The sequence below is a fragment of the Conger conger genome, chromosome 18 (assembly GCF_963514075.1).
Source record: "Conger conger chromosome 18, fConCon1.1, whole genome shotgun sequence".
Lineage (NCBI taxonomy): Eukaryota > Metazoa > Chordata > Actinopteri > Anguilliformes > Congridae > Conger > Conger conger.
In genome coordinates, this window is record NC_083777.1 from 17,782,321 (window position 1) to 17,799,254 (window position 16,934).

At 39.6% G+C, this 16,934-nt stretch overlaps 1 protein-coding gene across 1 annotated transcript in view; it reads left to right on the forward strand.

Annotated features, from left to right (window-relative positions):
• LOC133117936 (CUB and sushi domain-containing protein 1-like) overlaps positions 1–16,934 on the forward strand; it is a 503,171-nt gene that overhangs the window by 439,664 nt on the left and 46,573 nt on the right. Inside the window, exons 34-40 of the mRNA XM_061227463.1 lie at positions 647–850; positions 2,698–2,822; positions 3,364–3,460; positions 7,992–8,096; positions 14,487–14,605; positions 15,188–15,257; positions 15,373–15,489. Coding sequence (XP_061083447.1) covers positions 647–850; positions 2,698–2,822; positions 3,364–3,460; positions 7,992–8,096; positions 14,487–14,605; positions 15,188–15,257; positions 15,373–15,489 — 837 coding nt within the window. The remainder of the gene's footprint in view (positions 1–646; positions 851–2,697; positions 2,823–3,363; positions 3,461–7,991; positions 8,097–14,486; positions 14,606–15,187; positions 15,258–15,372; positions 15,490–16,934) is intronic.

Genomic DNA, 16,934 nt, shown 5'->3' on the forward strand with positions numbered 1-16,934 from the left:
CAATCAGATCATAACTTATTTAGTCATCCGATCATAACTAAACTGATGTCCTTCTGCTGCCTCCACTGTGAATGTCATAAGCGCCATCCTCGCCTCTGTTGTTAATTTTGTTAAAGGTGAATGTGCCGACCCCTTACACCTCCTGGCACCTGTTCAGGGCATGAACCCACCTCAGTATTAGCTGTTAAGGGCCGCTATTGTTGCAATTTTTAATGGATTGTGTTTAGTGGCCTTCATTTGCATAATTACTTTCCATAAAGAGCCTTTGTAAATGCAACTCAGGGGCCCTGGGTTGTAATTTGTAAAAAGAGGCGATAAGAATTTGGATGTATTAGCGGGTTTTGAGTAGGCTCTGGTATATATAGTTGGAATACTACTACTAATAATAATAATAAATACCAATAATAATAATAATAATCATTATCATCATCATCATCACATGGGTAAAAATTGCTAGATTTACAGTAATTAGGCATTATTTTTTGATTCTACTAAAGTGATTCAGACTGAATAGTAAGGAGAAGCAAACAAAATAGTGTTTTATATGAATTATATCAGAGAACATCTGATATAAAATTAAATATATAATTTAATATGGTGTGGTAGTGTGGATGAAATTGAGCATGTGTTGTGTCTGTCTGCACAGCGGTTCCCCGCACCAGTGACACCCAGTGCAGCTCTGTTCCAGAGCCCAGGTACGGCCGGCGGATCGGGTCCGACTTCTCTGCTGGGTCCATCGTACGCTTCGAATGCAGTCCTGGATACCTGCTGCAGGGATCCAAAGCAATCAAGTGCCACGCTGTTCCCAATGCTCTGGCACAGTGGAATGACACCATACCTATCTGTACAGGTGAGTCTCTCCTTTAACAATGGAACAAGTCACTTTATCACTATAAGGTGAATCACTCCTCTCAACAATGGAATGAGTCATCTTTTCACTGTACAGGTCACATCTTGTCACTGGTCTCATCTTTCATATGCCAATGAAAAAGCACAACAATTGTGTCTTGAATGTACATGGTGTATAGCCTTTTTTAATGTCCTGGTGAGTCAACTCTTTATGAATTTACAACATAATTGTTTTATTGAAACTCCTTGAGCTGAATGTGAACATAACCATGAATCTTTTATATTGTTAAGACTAGAACAGCTTCCGTGCAAAGCCATGGCAATTAAACTGTTAATGAAATCAGAATTGTTGTTCTTTTTAAGTTTACCAGACAGATGAGCTCTCGCTGTTAAGACACAGCTCCTGCTGTTAAACGGGTTGCAACTCCCAACTGCTGATATTTGGTAATTATTTGGTAGTGCACTTGATTAGACTTGCGTTTGCCCCTTGGTTCACCCCATATGAGGCAGTTTTTTCTGAGTGCCTTTTATTGAACCTTGGCCAGCTATCTCCCACAAAAGGTTTCTCTGAAATCCATTAAGCTGTCAAAACAGACTTATCCTAGCTAATTGCATCAGTCAGTGATTTGCTTACCAACATCCTCCACAAGTCAATGCTGGTCTGTACGTGGTGCTTCCTGGCTGACAATGAGTGCAGTGGAAAAAACTCCCATTTTCTGTTGCTAGGTGATCTCAGGATTGTAGGAAAATGGAGCAAAAATAAAGACAGACTCTGAGGGATGCCAAAAGCTTTGAACTAGGGCTTATAGATCAAACTGACATGTTTTTGCATATTTAAGAGAAGCAGGAATATGAGGAATTCATAAGTATGCTAGCTATGGAATAAAACACAATGAGTTATGCCACTGCCGGAGGAGACTATGGAGCTCCGTAGATTACCAAACAGGGCCCTGCTCTTTTGGGGAGGGTGGGGGCGGTGAGCTACACCCCACTGATGAACCCACCAGCATTACAATACAACTCACCCCTTGATTCAGTGAAAACACCCTGATATCTCATGGAGAAGGGCAATTCATTCCAAACTAAAGGAATATTAACCAGGAACGTGGTTAATATTAAGTGATTTTTATATTAGTTTTTTATTATTATTTTATCCAAGCCACATGAGTTTCTTGTTACTGTATTACTATATTAACCTATGAAATGTGATCATAAAAAAACTATATGAACTTGAGATATGAGACACAACAGCATGTGAGTTTTTATAATGCACACATATAAACTCTCATCTCTCCATAAAAATGTTTAATACTTTTTATCCAAAACCCACAACAAGCTACATGACTGTGGTTATTTACACAAGTATAAGGATGGAAAACTGGAAGCTAAACTGGAGCTAAACTGGAAGTGCAGACACTTTATTTAAAATGACTCCAGTAAAATTCAAAATGGCCATATTTAAACAGTACTTCAGTAAAAATGAATCTGTTTTTTAATGTACTTAGTGCTAAAAGTAAAGGTAATTAAGGAAATAAAGGAACATAAAACACAAGTACCAATGCAGGTGTAATGCACCTGAGTACTGTAGTGAGTATTTATACTTCTATCACTGATAATATATACATGTACAATAAATCCAATGCCTACAATATACATTATATAATGGCTTGTCAGTTTACACAAGCTGACATGTCATTGTATCATGGATGTGCACAAGATATTTAGTCATTTAGTAAGTACTAATATGTTGTAAGTACTAAAATGATTATGGTTATAATTGCAAGGATATCTGAGCCAGAAAACATTTGTTTGGAGATATAACTCTTCCCCACACGTGTCTCCCTGCAGTTCCGTGCAGTGGGAATCTGACGGAAAGGAGGGGTACCATCCTGTCCCCTGGGTTCCCTGAGCCTTACGGAAACAGCCTGAACTGCGTGTGGAGAATCACTGTCACAGAAGGGGCTGGGATCCAGGCAAGAACAAGACAAGCCTGTGTTATGCTTATCAGGAGAGATAAACTGCTTTGGAATAAAGTTCAAAAAACATTTCATCTTTTTTTTTTCCCACTTTCGCCGAAAGGAGCTGTAACCCAATTAAACCAGGAGTCATCCCACTGAAAAATTAAAATGACAGGAGCTTAAAAATAGATATGTAAAATATTCACAAAACAGATGGGGACAGTTTGCACTGTTCAGGAAGAACCAGAGAAATCCTTTTCTTTAGATGACTTGAATTACTTTACACATTTTACAGTATTATCAGAGTGGGGAAAGTTTTTTCCGTAATAGCTTATAGATTAAAGTTAATGAGGTAGTATATTGTGATGTTGTTACAACAATGGTCTTGTTTGTATGATTTGACAGATAGTACTTTATACGATCTCCCCATATGAATTGGCATAACATTATCATCTGGGATTTCAGTAATCAAGGATGGTGTAACTTAATTCAAATGCATTGCATGTGTCATTAGAGTGTCAGTGTAATGTTGTTTAATGTTGAATGTTGTCTTCAGATCCAAGTGATGAGCTTTGCTACAGAGCACAACTGGGATTCCCTGGAAATCTACGATGGCGGAGACATGACCACACCAAAACTGGGGAGCTTTTCAGGTGCGAGCTTCATGTCTGATCAGTGCATGTTTGAACAGTTGATATTAATGCAACTTATACATGGCAGGAACATGCTTGTACAAACTGTAAAAGGGCAATTCCTCAGTTACAACTGTTGGATATTTTGGTGGTAAATACAGCTACATAATAGAGACTGATAGGAGTTATTGACACCTGAGGGTTATAAAAGCATATGTCAGTCTCTTATGGATCTGTATTGGGCTTTACCACCCAAATATCCAGCAGTTGTAATGTCAGTCACTGTGGAATTGGCCAAAAGGTAAAAGTAAAAAAAACAACAATAAAAAACAGAAAAGAAAGAAAACCATCTATACCGTATTGACTTTGTTTCATAACTGTAGGATAACAGATATTGGCATGAATTCAAGCCTAATTCTCTGTCATTCTTTAAACAGCAGCAGAATGTCCTTATTTTCTGTGGGATAAGTCACAATGTGGGCGTAAGGGATCCAATTGGCGGTGACTGTTTTTCTCCATCGGATTTTCAGAGATCAAAGATACCCCACTCCCTGAAAATTAACAGCTGTGTACTATTATAGTAAGAAACCAGATCCAGAATGTTTTTTTGTAAAATATGAATTTTTAATTTTGCAGCAGCAAAGAGACCCCTTGGGTTTCCATTGACAATGCCCCACTGGATATTTTTGCAGCAAAGTTTTTCAGATATAGTTTCTCTCAATGCATTTTTATCACCATGGCAAAAAAATAAAATCTAATATAACCACCTTCAGTCATCCCCTTAGCCATTTTGGTTTAAAAGAAATTACCTGTCCAAATATAGTTTCACTGAGTCATCTATCTTCTCAGTAATATTACTCAATCATTCTAAAGATTAAAAAGACATTCCCTCTATATTGCCCTGGGTAGTTAGTAAAAAAAAAAGCATGTTTAATTCACCCTCATAGTTCTCATGCAGACAAAGCCAATTGTCTCATTATCGGGTAAGTAAGATACTGACCTGGCTGATTGAGGGAACTTTAAAGGCTAGGAGGGGTGATTGGTTTTTGGTTCTAATCTAATCTCCAGAAAACTTGACTGAACAAATCAAATTAGTTCATGGATTTATGTGCTGAAATGGAATTGATTCCCTTGTTCAGCTACGAATAAGTTGCTTAACAGGCCAATAGGATGCATGCATGGCTGGGTTTGAAGGAACACGAGATGAAATGGTGAGCTTTCAAGTGGTTTGGGGAGGTCGTGGGGTCCTCTTTGAGTCCAAGTGTGGCAGGTCCTGGTGTGAGCTGTGGTGTATCTAACAGTTTTACTAAGAAGTGCTGATTTCCATAGCCAGTAGGGCATTCCTCAGCATGAGCTGGAAAAGCAGGCTTCTTGTGGGAGAGGGGACTGATTTAAAATATCTCCTAGTTGAGGGATTTGTGGCCCAGCTCAAAGTGATCCTTGCAAAGTGTCTGTAAAGATCTTGGCTCCTATCTCAGCGACAGTGGTGTGGCACCATGCAGATGAAAGATCAGATCAGTGGAGAGCCACATGTGTTTTAAGGCAAGACATCTGTGTCACAGCTTGAGCTGAATAAAAGCATTTATGGGTGTATTCAACAATAAATGCTTGCAAACATGATTTTATTTGACATTTAAACAAAAAGAAGAACACATACAAACTAGAGATGCATTGTTTTTAAAGAAAATGCGGAGTGTGACTGCGGCAAATCGGTGGAGTATTGCTACTACTGCTAATACTATGGCCATAGGGCGGCCTGTAGCATAGTGGTTAAGGTAAATGACTGGGACAGGCAAGGTCGGGGGTTCGAATCCCAGTGTAGCCACTATAAGATCGGCACAGCTGTTGGGCCGTTGAGCAGGGCCCTTAACCCTGCATTACTCCAGGGGGGACTGTCTCCTGCTTAGTCTAATCAACTGTACGTCGCTCTGGATAAGAGCGTCTGCCAAAGGCCAATAATGTAATGTGTTTAAATATTTACATTCACAAGCTGGTGTACAGGTGTATCTAATAAGGTGGTCACTGAATATATATATATATATATATATATATATATATAAACTCTGCTAGAAGGCAGAGGCTGTTGTGACATCACAGGCTTCCTTCCACCATAGCACGCAGCTAATTTGCATTTGATGTGGATTGGCTGAACTGCAGAGAGATTAGAGTGAAAATAATTCAATAAGTAGAAGTACTACAATATTGTGACAAACAGTATGAAACACTAAACATTTTGATGTAGTATATATGTATGTAGTACCAAAAGAGCAGGTAATGGCAGTTTAAAAAATCCAATTGTCACAACTCTAGAAACTAAATACTCTAGAATATACTGAAGTATTTATATGGGACTTTTTTACCTGGAAGACCTTGGAATCTCGGAAATGAATGGGAATAATAGGAAAAGCTATGAACAAGCACAATATTCCGGACCAAGTCGGACATTTTCCAGTTGGTTTGATGTCGATAGCTTAAAAACTGTCGGAGGAGTAAGCGGACAAAAAAACGACGTAATAATAAAGAAAACTTTTGGATAACAATAGTGTGTTTCTCGCAATCACACATTGATTTTGAGCAAAAAAATTAATTTTTTTTTTTTAATGCCACCTCTCTGGCTGGATTGAAGCACAGACTCTTATTTGTGCCAGTTCTATGCCGTACATAAGTGGAATTCTTATAGAGCCTGGAAATGGCAACTGGATATTTACTAGGTGTATCCATTGGCATATGAAGACATATAATAAAGGCATAATGCTTTCATGCTCTGTGGTAAACTGTAAACATCTATGTGAAAATGGCATTGATTGCAACAGAATGGAAGTCAGTTGTGGGCACTTTAACAAAAGGTAGGTTAATTGCTGGTTGTTGACATTCTCCACCCGATGCACCTGTGGTTCTCACTTGACTGCAGAAACTGAGATTAGTTTGCTAGCCAGCAAACTAAAAGCCTGCGCGGGGTTTAGGATTGTCAGACATATGTATCTGGTAATCAGTGACATTGTGCATGGTGTTAATCTTATGTAATTTGGCAGTGCATTAAGATGCATGGTTGGCCTCCACTGTGTGGTCCTATTTTACATCCTAGACACCCCTCACCCATTACAATCAGTCTTTTCTTTCTACTTTTACTTTCAAATCCATTAGTATAATTCCTTTAATTAAACTGTCAGAAAGGCTTTGTGTTCTCCCATCCTTTCCTGCTTTGCATCATAACTCATGGAAGATTAATCACACTTAATCAAATACCAATTCAGTTACAATTGGGAAATCAAAGATTTTTCTCTTTTTACTTAAACGTTCAACATGTTGTTTTATTTTAATGTCTCAAGTACAAATGTACATTTCAAATGAAAAAAAAAGTTTTAATTGTTAACCGTGACAAACCTTTTTTAATTTACACATTAAGCTAATGAAACAGTTTGAAAGAATTGAAAGCACAAATGGGTATTTTAATATGTAAAATAGGTAATTTCTGAATTCTAATGGTCAAGGGTGGAATTGCAGCAACAAACACCCTCAAACCACAACACTGTTAATCCCTCCCTCTTCTCTGTGAACGCACTGACGTTGCTTGTTTTTCCAACGGTTATTTTTCTTTTGTTTGCATTCATAAGCTAGGCCTCTATTTTCGGAGAGCCTACTTTCTGCTTTGTTTAAATGTATTATCTACTTTCACCATGACTCTGAAAAACAGGACTAAATGACTCTCACAATCTTAGTTACGCATCATTAGCAAACCGTGAAATGAAGCATGTTGTACATTTCCAGATCCGATCCGGCGTAGTGCATTTTGTGCATAGCTGCAGAGTATCTGACATGCGAAAGAAATAGCAGCGACGCCTGTCTCGCTAATAGCAACGGAGATCCTCTGAATGGCTGGTTAGCGGATGAGCTCCACAGAGATGTCAAACTAAATTCAAAAAATTATTAATCAAGTCAGCCAACCTTAAAAGAGGATTTTTCAGAATTATATATAATTTCGCACTGCAGTATTGGAATGTAGTGTTTCCATCTGTTACCTTACCTGAATCAGGAGCAGTCTGTGAATAAACGTATTATGATGGGGGCTTTAATGTAATATGTTTTTAGGGCAGACTACACTGTGAATGTGAGCTGTGATGTAGATGTCTCTGTCTAAATCGTAGGTCCTTCTGCATATCACCAGAGAGGGTATTGTGAAATGGGGGCTCTGTCCAGTCCTGCGGGTGTGATTTCCCTGTTCCCTTTGGCCTTACAGCCATCATCAGCTGCTCTGAACTGTTCATTTCTGTGTGTGTGTGTGTGTGTGTGTGTGTGTGTGTGTGTGTGCGCGTACGTGTTTTGCAGCAGTGGATGTGAAAGGTCTCTCTCTCTCTCTCTCCCCCTCCCTCTCTCTCTCTCTCTCTTTCTCTCCATTTGCACATACACAATCAGCTGCTTTGTTCTTTCAGTACTTGGTCATTTTAGGGATGACTGACTTTGGATGGAGTTGATTCCTGGGTGCAAATTTATTTGCACACTCTCCAGCTTTGTCAGTATGGTGGAATATTACCCGGAATGTTCTGTTTTGCAGGAACCACGGCCCCGGCTTTGCTCAACAGCACCTCAAATCAGCTTTACCTACATTTCCATACCGATATCAGCGTGGTCGCCGCTGGGTTCCACTTAGAATATAAAAGTGAGTATATCACATCTAGTTATATCTTCATTACCTTCAGATATTGTGTTGTCTTGTAAAACCATTATATTTGGCAAAGTCATCAGTTCTTTTCATTGAAGTTCAATTACATTGTATTTGTATAGCGCTTTTTACAATACAAGATTGTCACAAAGCAGCTTTACAAAGAACACAGGTCTTAGACCCCCTCAGAGCTAACTAGTGCCCAGGAAAAACTCCCTGACTAATAGGAAGAAACCTTGATCAGAACCTAGCTCAGAGGGGGAGCCCATCTGCTTCTGGCTGGCACTGGGCAAGCAGTGAGTTTGACAGTAGCGTTAGGGGGTTCATTTTGCAAATAATAGTTATGCAGATGACAAATAGATGATTATCCAGGAAGGTCCGGCTCTTGGCACAAGGAGGGCAGATGAGGCAGGTTAGCTGATACCCCTGGTCAGGTTGTGGTGCTTGAGCAACAGCTCCAGGCCAGAAGGACAGCATAAACAAAACAATGATTAGTGGATGGTAAGTGGTAAGATTAGAAAGGATAAGCAGAACAGCAGAAAAATGGGGGAAAGTATGCAATATGCCTGTATGCAATAAAGAAAATCCAGGCAGAATAACACTATGGCAGCATAACTAAGGGAAAAGAGGCAAGGGACTGGCACAGACATGAGGGCGATAAACACCAGACCATGGCCAGATCCACTCAACACAGAGGTTCTATGCCATGATAGAGCAACAACAAAGACCACTATGATCCATGCCAACACCAAGCCGTGTCCCTCAACTAAATAATTCTCGATGCAGGTAAGATTTGAGCCTGGACTTAAACGTAGAGATAGAGAGTCTGCTCTGCAAATTTCAGTGGGTAAATTGTTCCATAAGAGGGGGCTTGATTGGAAAAGGCTCTACCGCCCACAGTGCATCTACCCACTCTCAGAATGACGAGAAGTCCTGCACTTTGGGAATGAAGAGTCTGTGGAGGAATGTACTGTAAGGGTGAAGGAGGTCCTTAAGATATGGAGGGGCAAGCCCATTTAAGTATTATATGTGTATTATTTTCACTTATATGAGTTTAAAAGTCTTAATGCTGATATGCTGATAAAACAGCAAAATGCACATCCACGGTCTGTGTGTGTGTGTGTGTGTGTGTGTGTGTGTGTGTGTGTGTGAATGCTTGTAAGTGTGTGTTTGTATAGGGTTTATTCCATAGTAGCTGGTAAAATTAAATAAAATGTTTCACTGTAACAGCTACTGCTACATGTTATTATTTGAAATGTATTTTTTCCCCTCATGAACTGAGACCATTTACCATGCAGCACTAGAGATCGACAAAATCCCCACATACTCATCCATAATGCCATATAATGTCTCCAGCCTCCACTGGGCCTGCTACATTTCTTGGATCCTGCACCTTCCCTAGGGGTCAGGCTGGGTCGATCACTGTGCATTCTACAGGAAGGCATGCACTTTACTTTGGGGAAACGATAGTGTACAGACAATTTGTTACCCTTAAAAAAGGTTGTCAGCCTGTCTTTACCTGCCATCACTCAGCACAAGTTGTAGTTTTCCAGCTGGCAAGGGTTACCCAATCAATTGCCACTCTTGATTCACTCTCACACTGACAAATCTGTTTGAACATGAGGCAAAAACAACCGGCAAACAGACCTTCTACCATGCAGGTCAATCAATGAATCGCATTATATATGACATCATGCTCTTAGCGAAGGTGTTGTCACCAGGCACTTCATAGCATATTTCAAAGAAACAATGCAATTTATTGTGTATATAATAGGAAGGGAAAAGCAATGATGCTTTGCCAACAGAGAGGTAGTGGCCTTGGGGGGTAGTACATTTAAACAATAAACTGTGATTAAGCTATGCTAGTCCGTGGACAGAGAGGGCTCCTGAAGGAGTACCTTACACCAGCATGCACCGAGGTGTTGTGTAAATCATTAGTCAGGCTGAAAATCTATTGAAGAATCACAATACTGAGGGAGAAAAAGTGAGACATTTCCTCTCGGTTTCCAAAGGCAACCAAAGATGGACTTCAGAGGATAAGCCTCATATGTTTTTTTTGTTTTTTTGGTTGGTTGAAGAGTTGAGATATCCTAGAAAAAGATAAAACCATTAGAGATCCACAGAGAGGAGAATCAGGATCTAGGACAGAGTATGACAGTATGACGGGCTGAGTTGCCTTCTGTGGATCCAGAGTAAAGTAGGCATTTTACTGAAAGTGACCAAAAATGTTAATGTGAGGACCTTTATCACGAACACACACACAGACATGCCCCAAATTATTCAAACCCTTGATAAAGATATGCAAAGCAAACTGTGTTAACGTACTGAGTTATATGTTCAGTATGTCTGTATGTTAATTTGCACCCCTAATGCATTTTTTTTTAATCCAACATAAATACATCTGCATTAACAGGCTATTTTTTAAGTTAATCTCAAACTAAAATGCACATGTCATCTTAAACTTCATGTGTCATCCATCACCCTGGGAAAGGCAAAGAACAAGACAAAAGGTTGTGTACCTTCACAAGTCAGGATGACAGGAAAACAAATAAATAAATAAAACTAAATATACCACCGTTGCTTTGAAAGAATTTGTTTGAAAGCTTTTGTGAGAGTAAACAATATAGAGTACTTCATTATGGTTAAGAAATAATATGTATGAATTATTTATGCCCGTATTTGAGTCATTTGCATGTGGGAATGATAGATTTTTTAATCTATGAAGTTTTGTATGGCTCTCTAGTTTACATAGTCTGCACATTTAGACTGTTTAATTAGCATTTTCCCAAACTGATGCATTAGTAAACACTAAGGTCTAGCATTTTTATAGTTGGCTAATTTAATCTTTATGCTCACATGGCTTGCTTCCATTAAACATACAGTATAGCACAACACTGGCTCTAATTAATTAACCCTAATGGAAATGTGGCTATACAATAATCATTGATTAAATCATGAAAACAAATACGTGCTGATCCATTAACAGATGAAAGGTCTCTTTAAGCCTTTAAGATGATAATGTGTCTAATATGCAAATCCTAAAACACTCCCTGCTCTGATGTCCCCGTAGATGGTTTAATATTTTAGTATCATATTTTTAGTTCTCGATATACTGTAGTTCACCATTTTTATGCATGCCCTCCAAATTATTTAGTTTCTAGTTTCTCGGTGTTCCTCATACGGGGGCGACATTGGCTCAGTCGCCTGGCAGGGTTACCAGAAGGGTGCGGTTTGATCCCACTCTGAGTGTGTCGAAGTGTCCCTGAGCAAGACACCTAACCCCCCATTGCTCCTGATGAGCTGGTTGGTGACTTGCATGGCAGCCGAGTGTGTATGATGAGAAACATTAATTGCACTTTGGATAAGGCTATATAAATGGCAACAATTTACCATTTAGTTTAGACCTTTAGACATAACCATGTATGCGGTACACATTTATTGTGTTGCTAAATATGACTCGCATTCAGATAGTCTTGATGTCATGATGCATAAAAGCATGTCTATGGAGTTCATCAGTCCATTGTCACATTTGCCATTGATGATCGCTGATTTGCATGCCATTAAAGAACAGGATTCCTGCTTGATATTACCATTCAAATCTGACATCTGGCCCTCTCTGGTCTGCAGGTGGGGGAGTGCACTGCAACTGATATGTAAATGTGATAACACGATAACATATTCAGATTTATGGGAGATTGTAGCTGCAGAGCACTATGTTTCTTAATAGTGCATTGTGCGGGGTTGACTCACAGGGTGTGGCCTGTAGGGGACCTTATGATAACACAGGGTAACAGATGGTACTGCATAGTATTAGCTTTAGTTCTGCAGGAGTCACTCTGATGACCATGGGTCCCTATTCAAAAAGGTCACATTATCCGTGCCACGATCTCAGTTTTCCTGGTACCATGATATCAGTGTAATTTTGAGTTGACTACGTTATTTACACGCTAAATTTCTTTGCGCAGATTAACAGGATCAGCATCAATCAAGTCAGTCATTTTTTATTTCTTCTGGGGTAAGATCAAAGGATGGAGCTTGATAAATCCCTTGTTCGTAAGCCGACAGATAGTGTTTCTTCTGGTCACATTTCAGACATACAAATAAAATGTTGAAAACAACTTTTCGTGTGCATGAGTGTCCATCCATATGCAGCTGTGTGAGATCATGCATAAACATTTATTTAATTGAGATTGTAGCTATATTTATTTTTATTTTATCATAATGTTCACTCACCAATGAGACCCTTGGTAGCAGACCTTTTATTTAGTTCTGTATCTGTTCCACCAAAAGCTTCGCCTGGGACTGTGAACTCGTTTTAAGGTGGTTCAGTCCCGCGCTGCCAGAAGCACTTCTGCTTTTTGTGTCTTTATTTTTTGCGGAAAGCCGTGAGAAGTCATGAATAATCCAAAACAACCATGGTATAATGCGCTTGCAGAGACTGCTGCACATCACAGTGTATGTTTACAACCATTCTCAAGGCATGTGCTGCATTCATGAGCGCCAGAAAAGAGGAGCCACGGTTATAAATCTGCGACCGGCTGACAGCAGGAGAATCTGCAGGGAATCCGTGAATCTTGTAAAGTTTGCTATAAAACGACTGCCTCCTTTATGCCAAGCCGATCCAGATTTTTCAGCTGCTAGAGCAGTGACAGCATTCTAATTACCCAGACTGCCATGTGTCTCCTGCATGCCAGTCATGAAATGCCAAAGGCCTTCAAGGACAAGGATAACTGCCTTGCTACTGGGAGATTTTAAGGGTTTTTATCCCTCCCCCCCATCATTAAAAACAAGTGGTGACTCTAGGCAAAACCATTAAGCATGTACTGAGATTCTTTTCTCTGACATGTCCTTTAAGAGTGGCAACCCGGTTTTATACATAAAAAAACAATTGCTACTTCTGTTCTTCTGCTCGGAACAGACATGGACACATGGAAAGGAAAGAGACATCCTCCTCTCCCTCCCCCAATGTAAACATTTATTCTTGTGACATTTTATTGATTAATTCTCATAGAAAAGCTCAATTCACAATGGATATTGATCAAAATAAGTGACAGTTGCTTGGCTGAGAGAAAGAAAAGTTCAACAGGCCTCTTAACATGTCAGAGCATTTGATAGCATGTGCCATTAGTTCTGGCAAGGACTGCACTCAGAAATAAAGGTAGGAAAAATGCCCTTTCGGTTCGTAAAATTGTACCTATAGCCAGAAATATATTATTAATTTGTATATAAAATACACATTTTTGCTTGGAAAACACATTTGTACCTAAATGTACTGTACTTTCAGGGTACATTTGATCCTTGTCAAAAATAAATAATATCTATATATATTACCGTTTTGAATGTTATGGTCCCTCTGTTATTATTGCTCATGAGGGGGTATTCAACGGATCTTGAAAGGTAAAGATGTGTGCATGTTAATATAAATTACTGAAACTGTACAGGTCTTTAAAATTATAACTACATGCTGTACATATGACTAATTATGAAACTTACATACCGTACATATGTCTAATCATAAACTCTATACTCTGTTCATTAAAAGGAGATAAGAGAGGCTGCATAGTGTTTGGATGCTGAAATAGTGGTGAAAGTGTGAAATATGTGATTATCATTCTTGATATCAACAGTTTTGTAGAAATCATATTGAAAGTGGGTAGTTGAGTGTGCAGGTGAAGAAGAGATTCTTCTTTTAAATTCAGTTATACATTTAAAACAAAACATTATGAATAAAAACACTGGTCAGAGCCACAGGCACATCATTGCATCATGTATGAGGGTGTTTACTGGATGTGCCACTCTGAAGCCTGACAGCACAGCATCTTCATAAATAATTAGGAATCAGTTCTGCTACAACTTTGGCCTGAGGGATGGTCTGACTTTAAGTCATGTGACTTTATCTTCTTCCTCACATTGGTCAGTATTGCGTCATTATTCCATCCATTGTAAGAAAAAGAAAAAAAAAAACTTAATTTGCATCATAAAAATATTTCATACCATGTTAATGCAGGTGTTATATATGCTTCATGAAAACGCAGTACCTTCTATGATTAAGAACTGTACAGGTTGTCTGTTTGGAGCAGTGGGTTTTTGAGTGTGTGAGATCTGTACAAAACTGCATTATTTGGTATTCTTAAATTATTTAGCAATGCAAAACACAGAAAACATGACATGGGCTGTGGGTTTGATGTAGCCGAGGGACACAGCCCAGCAGTTTAAATCTGAGAAGACACAAACGCTTCTTCGTGCTCACTTGACTAAACAGTTGTCATGGCAACGTTCCCTCCCTGCGTCTGCCATAGTGTTACATTTCACAACCTGAAATCCGTGTTAAAAAAAGAGACTTTGGAAATTACAACAGAGGCTCTCTTTTGTTTCTGATTAATGCAGCGGTTGGCCTCACCACTTGCCCGGAGCCACTGGTGCCTAGCAATGGAATAAAGACGGGCGATCGATACATGGTGAACGAGGTGGTGTCGTTCAGCTGCGAGGCCGGATATATTCTGCAGGTGAGCAGCTGTACTTACCAAATCTTTCGTCTACAGATGGCAGGACTTTATTTATGGGTGGAGCTGCCCAGCACTGTCAATCACTGACACTCACCAACCAGCCTTTGCTTTTCGATGCCAAGTACTACAGTTAGTCGAAATAGGTCGAATAACACAAACACTGCAGTAATTGTGTGACTGCTTGCTACATGCAAAGCATGACTGCTTGTCATGGTTTACTGGGCCTTCCTTCTTTTTAAGTTTTACACAATCAATTCCAAAAGAGCATACAAAACATGATGCTGTTGGAAAAGTCAGACAGAACCCATGTTTGCTATCCCTTACAAACTCCCCATTTTCCATTATGAGCTACTTTAATGAATTGAATTAGCTCATTAGCTCAGAAGGTAAGAGCAGTCGTCTGGCAGTCAGAGGCTTGCCGGTTCAATCCTGCCCTGGGTGTGTCAAAGTGTCCCTGAGTAAGACACCAAACCCAATGGCAGCCAATCGGCATTAGTGTTTGTATGAACGAGTGAATGAGAAGCATCAATTGTCTGTACTGCTGAGTTAAAAAGTTTGTGGTGATTTATTTGGCCTTTTCAGGGGCACTCCCATATCTCGTGTATGCCTGGGACAGTACGCCGTTGGAACTATCCCCCTCCTCTCTGCATAGGTACGAACCTCCCTCCGGCCTCCTGACCCTGACACTCATTTGCTTACCTTATGGGTGGGATATGCATTCAGTACAATGCAGACTGTTTTCACCATCACGGATGTGCATATTTCAGCCCGCTGCGGTGGAACCCTCTACGACCTCAGCAATGTCATCTTAAGCCCTGGATTTCCTGGAAACTACCCCGGTAATCTGGACTGCACCTGGAGGATTCTGCTACCTGTCGGATACGGTAAGGCATTCTTCACCAAGATAATGACCTCCGTACGCCCGGCTTTATGGGTTTGCATATATATGCAGCATAGTGAATGTCATCTATTTGCCCTTAAGCTTCTGCCAGTAACTTTTCTAGAAGTTGCCATGTCTCAGAGAATTTGTCACCATGGAAGGCATCAGATAACAATATAGCAGCCATTCCCTGCATGAATATTCATTAGTTTTGAGCATACTCAACTATTGGCTTTGCACAGATCACATATCATTTACCTCATGGGCCCACTACTGAAAATGAGTTAAATGGCTCTATCCACTCAGCCCTCTGTGAGTTTCCTTGCCAATTGCTATTTGCAGCTGTTAAGTCCTGCATATTTGAATTGTGCAGTAATTCCTCTTGCGATTGCAATATTCCAAATGTGGCTTGTTTGGGAAGATTAGCAGGGGAAAGAGGAAAAACAAAGCAAAGCACTCTGTTACGTCTGGGTCTGTTTGCCTTCTCTGTGAGAAACTTTGGAATTCTCTAGATAACGCCATATGTACATAAGAGGCCAGTTTGAACACCTCTGAGTAATGTTTGCTGTTAATCATTTTAAGATTACGGTGTGTGGTTTTGATGGCATTTAATTCACTCCCATAGATTACTCCTATACCCATCAGAATCTCAACAGCAATCATTACCATTCAGTCCGTGTATTTCCTCGTGTATACTTTAGTCATTTGTGTTGTTTATACGTTCCTCACTTTTTCAACTTTCTCAGATCCAAAATCAGTAAATTGAATTTTGCTAAAGTTACTTGTGGTGTTTCAGTGTGTTTCATAGTTCAAATGAGCTTGGGACAAAGCCACCATTCCCGTACTAAACAAGGTAATTGTATGTGATTTAAAAGACTATTCAAGCACTTGTCTAAGAGCACAAAGACCGACTTTCCCCAAACTCAGTTTCCTTCACCTCACAGATACCCAAAAGCAATTTTCTGCCTTATCAATCTGACACTGCAAAAGTATGAATAAAGCAATCTTGTTTGTGCTCTGTATCAAAATGCATTAGCACGCGTTGTTAACAGGGAACAATATTTTGAATAAGAACAACAGATGGCCTAGCAACTGCTGATTACAGCTTTTAGGGCCAACAGAGTGGGCTGAATCAAGTGCTGGAAAAACATGAAACACTGACAAAAAATCGATGTCCTAAGCCTCATCGTTTAGCACATGCCTTCCTTCACTTACTCAAAGACATCGCTTCATAAAAGTCAACTATTGATCATTTTATGGATATTAGATGACTGAAGACAAATACAAACAAAGAAAGTTTGGTTGCACAGTGATAATCACTGCATCAGGCAGGGAAGGCTGCATTACTGTTTTGTATAATTTTGTCTACACTGTAAAAAAAGCCTTGTTTCAACTCTAAAAAGTAAGTGTCTGGGCTGCCTTAAAGTGATCAATTAACAATTAAAATTT